Consider the following 12,105-nt stretch of genomic DNA (forward strand, 5'->3'; position numbering starts at 1 on the left):
TGCTGTACGTTTATGCTGAAGATTAATTTGGGCTACTCTAACCATATTCGATTACAGCACTACACATTTCATCATCAGAACTTGTTGTACAGCAACTAGAAGATACCAAACACGTTGGCTTATAATCGCATATAGCGAACCCCGAAATGGGTATTAGGGACATGAACATCATTTGAATCTCACGATTTGCGAAGAAACGAACGTCCACTGTGTCAGAGATTCGCATAACACAGCAAGGGTAAGACCCACAACACTCCGTGCGCGACTGGCATATTTTAGTCCTGCCAGCCATTCAGTCCTCGGCACGGAGTAACACCTTGACTTGAGGACTCCTGTTTTCAGTCGCCTCCTACGACATGGGAACAGGAACCCAGTGGATCAATTCTTGGTTGAAATACTTCAACCCGCCGGATGCCACACGGCCTCTAGGCTGGTTTTGTCCGGAGAAAGATAATAGAGTTATCAACCTCCTAGTGGACCACAGCCAGTTACTGGGGAGTTCGCCCGGCTCTTCCCAGGCACCGTTCGCCATTGAGAATATTTTAAACCCTCTCAACAATTTTACCTATAGAACGGGTCGCATGACACTATGGAATTGGGGTTCCCTGTTTGGTGTTACCACCGGAACAGGTAGCCCGTAGTGTAATTCTTAGCCGGTTGAAACAACCACTACCGACACTACACGGCTTATCTAGGCTGTTCGGAGAAAGAAGCTGACATTGATGGACAGCTCCCATAGATGGTCCACGTCCACGAGAACAATCGCAGGAAAATGTAAAATGAAAAAATATACTTTTTTGTTTTAATAAAAATAAATATTTATTTTTTGTTTGCCATCCCCTTCAGAAAAAAAATTGTACTTTGATTGAAATTGACATAATTTTTAAAAAAGATTTGTAATGGCCTCAATAATCTAAAATAAAAATATGAACATTTAATGTCTTTTGTTTAAGCATGTGCATTCACGAGGATCTATCTTTCGAATAAATTCGCTTCAGGTGATGCCCTAAAAATTAAAAGGAAGCTGCATAAAAACGAATCGCATAACTTTAAAAATCCGCATCAAAACCGTCTAACTTTGCAAATCCCCATGAAAAAACCTCATAATTTTGAAAATCCGCATAAAAAAGTCGCATAAAAAACCACACAAAAAAGACTTCAGTGTACATTGCACAGTCGAAGAAATCCGACCAAAAAGGCTTCTGATTAGGAGCCTGATTTGATGAAAACCGGTAATGTTCCGGATCTTCAAAGCCCCATATCTCCGAACCCAAGGGCGTGCGTGCGGTGAACAAATTTGATTGCATCTTGATTGAGTTTTCCGCAACTTTAACACATTCATGCCCATGTTGTTTATGGACAACAACGTTTTTAAACAGCTATAACTTTTGATTGAGGCAAAATTTGCTCACAAAAACAAGTAAGGCTAATAAAAGTGACTATTGTCTTTCATTTGAGTATTAATAGTTCTAAAGACCAGCTCTAGAACTGAAGTTATTGCAATTAGTCTGACTGGATTCCGATAGAGCAGTGCTGGCAGGAACAGTTTACGTTGACGACGGAAAATGAATTTTTCATATATCTTCGTTATGTTGCAATATTATTAAAAATTGATACAACTTATCAACTTAGGCTGTCTTTGGTTACATTTTCCCCGCAATTGGACTATTGTAAATATTCTAGGAGAATTGTATTGAGCATTGGAAGGTGAAATTTGATCAGCTTCTAGCACTGCGAGGGAAGATCCTATCTTTATGAAAAAGGTTTTTCATGTTTCTTGATCCCACCGTTTTCAAGTAAAAATAGTTTTGAAACTCTACATTCACGAGAAAAAAGTTGGGCATGAAAGGGTTAAGGGTAGAATTCTTTGTACTTTTACTGCGGCTTCCGAAATAGGCCTCAGATTTGATGAAAACCAGTAATGTTCTGGATCTTCAAAGCCCCACATCTGCGTGCGTGAACAAATTTGAGTGCATTTTATTTCCTAAAAAAAATCCGTAATTTTTGGTGTACATATTGTCATACTTTTTCAGCGGCTTCCAATTAATTGCCTTCTTGGTCGGAATTCTTCCACTGTGCATTAGTGTGAATTCCGGAGAAACAGTCGCGAATGTGCCATCAATGAGCCAATACCGGGAGTCAGCCAGTCACTGAAGATTTGTTATCGCTGTAAATATCAAAATGTGGCTGAATTGACCTTCGCGATTTGAACCCTCATTCCTCATTTTTGGTTAAGGCACATAACGTGTCAATTCTGCCATACAAATCTATTTCAAGCCTTTAAAAGTGTTGTCATATTTCCCATTGTCATTACAAAATGACTCATTTTAGAAAACTTAAGTGTATTGAAATTAATCTACTTTATGATTTGATGCTTTCTCACTTGCATCGAATATAACTTTCACGAGTTTTACATGTAGTTCTATCTATACCTGGCGTATTTAAACTAACTAAAAACCAATACAAACGTTTTTAGACTGAGCTCGAAAATCCCGAGACCTTTGACCGGATTTTGTGTCCACTGAAATGAACACGTTTGTTTACTTGCTGTAGGTATACAAGGAGGACTGGTATTTTCAATAGGTGGATTTGGATTCAATCTCGGTGGGCCTTTAGAATAAACATAGCCTTCGGTCTTCACATCACCCGCAGCGAGTAGTTAATTTTATCAATTATGAGTGATTATGCGATTACAATGCACCCATAAACAATATTCCCAGCATCGATGGATTAATTTAGTTTGCCTCGTGGCCTGGCTGGTATTGTTTTGTTACCATATAGCTAAGCTCACATCAAGAAAATTGATCTTATCGAGTGCCGAGAAAATCACTGCTCGAATTAAATCCGGCGAACGGATTCAATCTTAATGCCACTTATTAGATATATAATTAATTTCCACCGAGTCCATCGTTGGGTGGTAATTAAATTACTCGCCTCCGGCGGGGAACTCTATGGGTAAGTAAGGATCAAACGTTCAGGTATACAATTATCCCCGTGTTATCAGATTTTGTCATCCCCTATAAAATACATCCCCTGGATATGAATTCACAGACCAGTTGTTTCAGTTATCGATTCACCACGATGTTCAGCAAGTTACAAGTTTTCGTCCTGTTCTGCTCCTTCGCAGCCACGGTAGTCTACTCGCAGGAAGACTACTGCAATCCGGACCTTTGTGATGCTGGCGTTGCTCATATTGGGTGTAACAACCCGAATCAACTGTCCAGCAATTGCAACGAAGCGTCCAAGTATACCTTTGACGATAAGCTGAAGAAGATCGTGCTGGACGAACACAACAACTACCGGAACCAGGTGGCCAAGGGTGAGCTGAAATGGTTGCCTTCCGCTTCGAACATGGTTCGAATGGTAAGTTCTTTGCTTGATTCTTTCAATACGTTATATGGTCTAATTCCAATTCGTTAAGGACTGGGACGACGATTTGGCCGCTTTGGCGGAACTGAATGCCAACCAGTGCGAGTTCGCGCATGACAAGTGTCACAACACGAAAAAATACCCGAACTCCGGACAAAATATCGCCTCGTGGGGAACTTCGGATGACAGCATCGATATCGACTCGGTGCTTAAAACGCTGGTTCAAGAATGGTGGGACGAGCGGCACTTTGCTGGACCGAAACTGATCAAGAGGTTGTTCGACAAGGAGAAGGCCCTGCACTTTACAATGTTGGTTCGATCGAATGCCAGTCGGGTTGGATGCGCTGCAATCAAGTACAAGAGCGGCGAATTTTTGTGGGTTCAGATGATCTGCAATTATTCCTACACCAACATGATCGGAACGGAGGTCTACAAGAAGGGAGACGCTTGTTCGGACTGCAAGAGTGGATGCGACAGCGAGTACGATGGATTGTGCAACAAGGACGAGGAGGTTGATGTATCATAGGTCTTTGTACGAATTTAATTATTTCTACAGAAATAAATTTGGTGGTGGAATTAAACACTTGTTGTTGTATTTATTCGAAACGTGATGACAGTATAGCGTGGTCGAATTTTTACGGTTAGAAGATTTTTATTTGTATCCTGTTGACTTTTGGAGTGGTTGTAAATTGCTGTATCTTTTTAAACGAGAAAAACAATCGGCCACATTTATCTAAAAACAGAGCCGGCGGAATACGTGGGTAGTATGGGTAGTAGTACCCACTCGAAAATTACCGAAGGGAGAATTAACCACTCGAAAATTTGGAGCAAACCACAACCTGAAATTAACCACGTAGTGTCTCACGCACAAAATGCATTCATCTAAAAAACTCGATGTACAACAATATCATATTCAACTTGCAGTTTTTAGACAAACTGAAAATCGCTGTCCGGACTTCATGAACCGGATCACCAACTGGCCTCCTTGGATCCACCGGAAACTCTTAGGAACAAATTTCCAGGTAGCTATTAGCATGTCAACCAAAAGAGAAGAGATAGCTAAATTCTATCGGGAGTTTAAAAATATGTGTGTGAGAGACTGGCGCTAGAACACTAGGCGCACGACCAGACAACATGTTTAATGTTGCGATAACCGTCACCACAAGTACAGAGACCGTTCTCCCCGACCCCAATACTCCAAAGATGCGCATTCAACGTACCATGATTGGCTTTGACCCGACTTTCATCCATCCCTTTAACCAAGGTTTGCTGATACCTTTCGGATTCCAAAATTTTCATTGCCCCACGAAATTTGATAAATTTTCAAGCGTCCTCTGACAAGATATACTGAAAAATTCATTGAAGCTACTTGATCTTTCATAAATATCTCCTTCTAATGCCTCAGTATCTGCCTTCTCATTACACAGAAGGAAGCAATGTGAAAGAACTCTAACTAATATTTGTATCTGGTGCGATTTTTCGTTTCGTCTGAATCAAGCCAGTCAAAACGTTGTACGCTTCCACTGGAGGAATTTCTTGTTTTGATTGGATTGTTTCGGATATAGTAGACGCGTAGCTCTTTGAATCAATGGGTACACTAAATACAGCGAAGACGAGTACAATGATAAATCTAACGTGCTAGGCCGAGCTGGTGGAGTTGACGCTCGTGTCATTTCCTTCGTAGTCAAGATGGTCATATTGAAATTGTCGCGAATATCATACATTAAGATAGATCGGTTATCATCGTGAAGACAAGCCCATGTCATTCCGTGGAAGTTGAAGTCACCTAGAACCACCTGAGGTGCGATGAACGCAATATCAATAAGTTTTTGTCTTTGATTCGGATTTGAAAAGCGACTATTTCAATACTTGGTACTGAACAAAGGCTAATCCGATTGAAATAATAGCACATTTTGATCCCTGGTCGGCAATGACTGGGCAGTGCGTAAGCCTCTTGTACCTGAAGGCATAAAATAGACCCCACTTGCGGTCCTTAGCTTCCTGCCCAGTAACTCCTAGCCCTGGCCTCCTCGTGGCGTCGACTGGGATACGAGTAACCTTAGTGAAGATCGGGTAACCAACCCCGGTGGGAACTTTGGTCGTATGCTGGCAGGGAAGGGGGGGTTACCCTTCTTCGGAAGGTGTAAACCTGTCCTGGTGTCCAGGTGGGACCCTAAGCAGTCCTGGCACGATGGCCCACCGGCGAGACAGGTGGTTGGCGTAGGCCCTATAAGCCGCTCCTTAAAAAACCCACATAACGAACAATACAGAAGAGAATACGACCCAGAGCAATCGGCAACGACCCAGGCGACGAATAAAGGATCACGATTGAAAACTCGGAACATGGAACAGCAGATCGCTCGACTTCGCAGGATGTGACAGGATAACCTACGACGAGCTACACCCCCGCAACTTCGATATCGTGGCGCTGCAGGAACTTTGCTGGACGGGACAGAAGGTGTGGAAAAGCGGACATCGAGCGGCTACCTTCTACCAGAGCTGTGGTACAACCAACGAGCTGGGAACCGGCTTCATAGTGCTGGGCAAGATGCGCCAACGTGTGATCGGGTGGCAGCCGATCAACGCAAGGATGTGCAAGTTGAGGATCAAAGGCCTTTTCTTCATCTACAGCATCATCAACGTGCACTGCCCACACAAAGGGAGACCCGACGACGAGAAAGAAGCGTTCTACATGCAGCTGGAGCAGACATACGACGGTTGCCCTCTGCGAGACGTGAAAATTGTCATCGGCGACATGAACGCACAGGTAGGAAGGGAGGCAATGTACAGACCGGTGATCGGGCCTAACAGCCTGCATTCCGTATCAAATGACAACGGCCAACGATGTGTGAACTTCGTAGCCTCCCGTGGAATGGTAATCCGAAGCACCTTCTTCCCTCGCAAAGATATCCACAAAGTCACCTGGAGATCACCGGACCAAGGAACAAAAAATCAAATCGACCATGTTCAAGTCGACGGTAGATTCTTCTCGGACATCACAAACGTCCGCACTTATCGCAGTGCGAATATAGATTCGGACCACCACCTGGTTGCAGTATGCTTGCGCTCAAAACTTTCGACAGTGCATAGCTCTCGTCGAAGCGGAACGCCGCGGCTAAACATCGAGCGGCTACAAGATGGCAGAGTGGCTCAAGAATACGCGCAGCAGTTGGAAGTGGCACTACCAACGGAAGAGCAGCTAAGCGCAGTTGCCCTTGAAGATGGCTGGAGAGATATCCGATCCGCCATAGGTAGCACCGCAGCCACTGCACTAGGTACGGTGGGCCCGGACCGAAGAAGCGACTGGTACGACGGCGAATGCGAGCAGTTAGTCGAAGAGAAGAATGCAGCTTGGGCGAGAATGCTGCAACACCGCACGAGGGCGAACGAGGCGCGATATAAACAGGCACGGAACAGGCAGAACTCGGTTTTCCGGACCAAAAAGCGCCAGCAGGAAGACCGAGATCGCGAAGCGATGGAGCAGCTGTACCGCGCTAAAGACACACGGAAATTCTACGAGAAGTTGAACCGCTCGCACAGGGGCCACGTACCACAGGCCGACATGTGCAGAGATACAAACGGGAATCTTCTCACGGACCAGTGTGAGGTGATCCAGAGGTGGCGGCAGCACTACGAAGAACACCTGAACGGCGATGCAGCAGACGACGAGGATGGCACGGTAACGCACCTGGGAGCACGCGCGGAAGGCAATACACTACCGGCTCCGGATCTCCAAGAAATCCAGGAGGAGATTAGCCGGCTCAAAAATAATAAAGCCGCTGGGGTTGACCAAATACCAAGCGAGCTACTAAAACACGGTGGTGAGCCACTGGCTAAAGCGCTGCACTGGGTGATTACCAAGATTTGGGAGGAGGAGATTTTACCGAAGGAGTGGATGGAAGGTGTCGTGTGTCCTATCTACAAAAAGGGCGACAAGCTGGATTGCTGTAATTACCGAGCAAATACCCTGCTGAACGCCGCCTACAAGGTACTCTCCCAAATACTATGCCGTCGACTATCACCAATTGCAAGAGAGTTCGTGGGGCAGTACCAGGCGGGTTTCATGAGCGAACGATCTACCACGGACCAGGTGTTCGCTCTTCGCCAAGTACTGCAGAAATGCCGCGAGTACAATGTGCCCACACATCATTTGTTCATCGACTTCAAAGCCGCATACGACACTATCGATCGAGATCAGCTATGGCAGATTATGCACGAGTACGGATTCCCGGACAAACTGACGCGATTAGTGAAGGCAACGATGGATCGGGTGATGTGCGTAGTACGTGTCTCAGGGACGCTCTCGAGTCCCTTCGAATCACGCAGAGGGTTACGGCAAGGTGATGGTCTCTCGTGTCTGTTATTCAACATCGCGCTGGAAGGTGTAATAAGAAGAGCAGGGATCGACACGAGTGGTACGATTTTCACAAAGTCCGTTCAGCTACTTGGCTTCGCCGATGACGTTGATATTATTGCACGAAACTTTGAGAAGATGGAGGAAGCCTACATCAGACTGAAAAGAGAAGCCAAGCGCGTCGGACTTGCCATCAACACGTCGAAGACAAAGTACATTATAGGAAGAGGTTCACGAGAAGAGATTGAGAACCGCCCGTTTCGAGTTTGCATCGGTGGCGACGAAATCGAGGTGGTTGAAGAGTTCGTGTACTTGGGCTCACTGGTGACCGCCGACAATGATACCAGCAGAGAGATTCGTAGACGCATCGTGGCAGGAAATCGTGCTTACTTTGGCCTCCGCAAGACACTTCGGTCGAACAGAGTTCGCCAATACGCTGATTAGACCGGTAGTTCTCTACGGGCACGAGACCTGGACCATGCTCGTGGAGGACCAACGCGCACTTGGTGTCTTCGAACGGAAAGTGCTGCGTACCATCTACGGTGGAGTGCAGATGGAAGACGGCACATGGAGACGGCGAATGAACCATGAGTTGCATCAGCTGTTGGGGAAGCCGCCCATCTGTCATACCGCGAAAATCGGACGATTTCGGTGGGCCGGGCACGTAGCCAGAATGTCGGACAATAGCCCGGTGAAAACGGTTCTCAATTGCAATCCGACTGGTACAAGAAGACGTGGTGCGCAGCGAGCACGATCGATCGACCAGGTGGAAGACGATTTGCGGACCCTTCGCAGACTGCGTGGCTGGCGACGCGCGGCCATGGACCGAGTGGAATGGAGGAATCTTTTATATACGGCACAGGCCACTTCGGCCTTAATCTGTTAATAAATAAATAAATGATCCCTAAAACGCTCCTACATAGTGTTTCTGCGTCTCTGAATAATAATGTTAAAATTGTGGAAGATCTATTTCGAAATTTAACCAAGTTTTCTATAATGCAAGTACATTGTATAAAACTTAGGAAAATAATACGAGTGACACACACACTCTTTGGTTTTGTAACAGCACCCATTAAGGGACACTTTCAGACGTTTACGAGGAAGCTCAGAAGAGGAAATGATTCTCCTCTTTCACATTACAAGCATTTCTTCTCGGAGTGGACTTCAAGAATGCTTCAATGTTTCCCCGTTTAATTTATATGTGGGATATGTCGACAGTTCATGCAGAGTCTCTCCACAGAAGGAAAACTTTTCACGATTCTTTCCGCATTTTCCGCTCCGTACCTTGTTTCTACAATTGGTAACCCTATTGTCTGCAACGTCGGTAGTTCATGCACAAAAAGGCGAACAGCAAGACGAGCCCCGTTCAAAAGAACAATGTTTGGAAGAACAGATCCGGCGAAATGCTCGAAATGAGGCCAATGGGAAATAAGTTGTTTTCTTACACTCCTCGATTGTTGCTTAACGCAATTGCTTGCATACCAGAATTTTCACTGACTGAAGCGAAGGGTTCTGGAAGGAGGCAATCCCATATTTCGCAATTTAGGCGCCTCCCAGAGACTACACCATCAATCTCTACATCACGGGCGGGTACGTATACAAATACTTATTCGTACACGCCCGAGTGTTGTTTAATTAGACCACACGTTATGGTCCGGAAGTAGACCGTCCAAGGGCCGGTTGTATTAGATGGATACGGTTAGATTGAAAAGGAGACTTATCGGCATTATTTTTGAAACCGGAGAAATATTCAAATCGTTCTCTGTCGGTCATCGGAGATATCTCCCCATTAGTCAATAATATCATGCGGGCCAAAGAAAGAAGGTTCTATAGCAGGGAATGCAACGAAATTGAAAAGAAAGAAATGATTGGTGCTTAGCTGTACAAATGTTCTATGTAGTATCAGTAACCAATAAATACATTTTTGCAAAGTCGTCGGTCATACAGCCTTTTGACAAAAGATGTTTCCAAATGAATACAAGCTATTATCAGGGAGTTTTCATTTTCAGTTACTCACGCCACACGGAATACCAGCGTATACAAATGATGACACTACATGACCTTGAATCGCGTACTAACAATAGCGTTATCAAACAATACATGTCCAACTACGGAGAAGTGGATACCGTTAAGGATGATACTTACAGGAACTTATTCTCAGGTCTCCGCAACGGAGTTTGTGTTGTGAGAATGTGTCCGACAAAATCTATACCCTCCTACCTGACCATCCAATGCAAACCACAAGGTGTTACATAAACTTAGCGAACATTGGTTACGCACCCAGGGCAAATTTATATGTGCCAGTACTGTGATCAACCGCTACCTCAGGAAAACTTTGCGCGGTGGCCGCTAAGGAAATTTCAATTGTTACGACCAAGACCGATACAAAGTCGTCGTACATGCTAAACAACAACCGGTTGTTAAACGACAGCGGACCGCGCAATTACAAACTCAACAACGATCTGTCTCAGTACCATTAAAGCAACTGCCATTAAAAACAGCGAAGCTACATCGATTATACAAACCAAGAACCTACACCACCAAAATGAATTAGATGCCTATGAAGACCGATCTATAACAGTGAACCATAAGCACAAGAAACAAAAAAATAGCATCCGATCGTCACTAACATGAATGTTGCTGAGGACGACGACATGGACGTGAATGACAACGCGAGAGAAAGCGGACTGAATCCGATCAGAAACACATAACTAAAATATTTCAAAACTATATCTCTTATTAGTTAATTTGTCAGTATAGGTGGTTAGCGGAACTTTCGTATCTATAGGTCATAGTGTGCTTTGTTTCTTTAGCCCTAGTAGGCGGGGATCAAGTTACCACACATTTTTACAAAACCTCGTTTTGGCATGATTTTCAAAACTGTTCATATTACTGACAGGACATAGTATTCGGATTTACACATTATTCATAGCTCTTACAAATTCGAATTGACTACAACGTGGCGAATTTTGCAACTAAACTTTTTATTTCATTGAAAAGTTATCAGAAAAAAACAAAAGTGGGATCAAGCGTACCCACTCTCCCCTATCATTAAACTACAATAAATACATATAATTTTCTCTAAAAACGTTTTATGCTTAATTATACTTCCAATTGAAAGTGTGGCGATTTTAAATTGGCTTTACTTTTTGCAGGATACATAAGTCAAATGATGTAAAAATATGTTTTAAAAATTTCCAGTCGGCTCAAACGAAAACACAATTTTAATTATTCGTAAACTATTTCCATGCATCAATAGTTTATGAGTTATCTGGGATTAAAAAATCGTCAATTGTATAAACTTCAAAAAAAAATCGTATTGCAAAAACGTGAGGATTATCTAGTGCTGAAGACCACAAAAAATTTTTTTCGAGGAAATTGAAAATGTTTAATGTTAATTTATAAGCCTTATTAAAATAGGATGATAGTAAGATAAATACTTTGGTAGCCTTTTTTTGAGCAACCAGTTTGTAGATTCAGGAAATAAATGAAACAACATAAATTTCAATCACAAAATAAAATGACTGTTTTATAATCTAGCAGAAATCTAACCGATAATAAAGGCTTTACACAACTGAAAGTTTTTAAGCTGTAATTTCGTTAAGATCGGTCCAGCGGTTGCTGAGATAATTACATGACATTAGTGCACATACATACATACCCACACACACACAAACACGGAGTTTTGCTAGGATATGGTGGGGTTTGGATTGGGCTCTGTTGAACCTCTAAAAAAGCCACTACTCCGAAAGCAGCTCCGACGAAGCGAGTCTGTGCCGCTTCTGCTAAGATCCCCAGATTCCATTAATCTAATAGCAATAAAAGCACTCTAGCCCAAACCGGAGTGCCAACCGGCACATCAGGATCGATGCCAGTAACACCCTGATTATGGCATACTGGCCATGGCAAACGTCAACGGACAGGACACGGATTTCGAATTGGACGACGACCTCGGGCTGACAGGCGTGCTGTTCTACTCCCTGAATAAGGAAGGATGACACCGACTTGAAATGGCGAGTGGGCTAACAGCACGGCTGCCTCCGTCCAAATAAAACCCTGGCAGGTCTCCGGGTACGTTCAAAACTCGTCACCATTTAGTTGGCGGTACTAGGTTCGGTTGGAGCATTCCCGATTTACGCCGATCCGGGCTCTGAACACTACTCCCCATGAAGGATAGTGTCAACCCTTACATGACCTCCCTGCTGCTTTGGTAGTGTACATAATCATGGGATCACGGGAGGCGACTATGTGCAACGAGTGAAGATAGTTGCCCGGAGTTTAGACCCAAAAAAATGGAGCAAGAAACTTACACATGCGAAGTAGACGCGGCGAATCCCTTCGCCAAAAGCGGTTTAACGAAGTCACCGCCTCGGCAAAGCCAA

The 12,105-nt window shown here is 44.1% G+C and overlaps 1 protein-coding gene across 1 annotated transcript; it reads left to right on the top strand.

Moving 5' to 3' along the window:
• Nucleotides 1-3,061: 3,061 nt before the first annotated feature.
• LOC131682037 (antigen 5 like allergen Cul n 1-like) lies at nucleotides 3,062-3,950 on the top strand. Its single transcript, XM_058963208.1, has 2 exons — nucleotides 3,062-3,363; nucleotides 3,422-3,950. The coding sequence occupies exons 1-2, from the start codon at nucleotides 3,082-3,084 to the stop codon at nucleotides 3,893-3,895; spliced, it is 756 nt and encodes a 251-aa protein (XP_058819191.1). The 5' UTR covers nucleotides 3,062-3,081; the 3' UTR covers nucleotides 3,896-3,950.
• The last annotated feature ends 8,155 nt before the right edge of the window (nucleotides 3,951-12,105 follow it).

Source organism: Topomyia yanbarensis, chromosome 2, assembly GCF_030247195.1.
Source record: "Topomyia yanbarensis strain Yona2022 chromosome 2, ASM3024719v1, whole genome shotgun sequence".
NCBI classification, from domain to species: Eukaryota; Metazoa; Arthropoda; class Insecta; order Diptera; family Culicidae; genus Topomyia; species Topomyia yanbarensis.

Coding starts and splice junctions, on each gene's coding strand:
- LOC131682037 (XM_058963208.1), top strand. CDS start 3,082: ATGTTCAGCAAGTTACAAGTTTTCGTCCTGTTCTGCTCCTTCGCAGCC. Junction 3,364..3,421: donor CTTCGAACATGGTTCGAATG/GTAAGTTCTTTG, acceptor CAATTCGTTAAG/GACTGGGACGACGATTTGGC.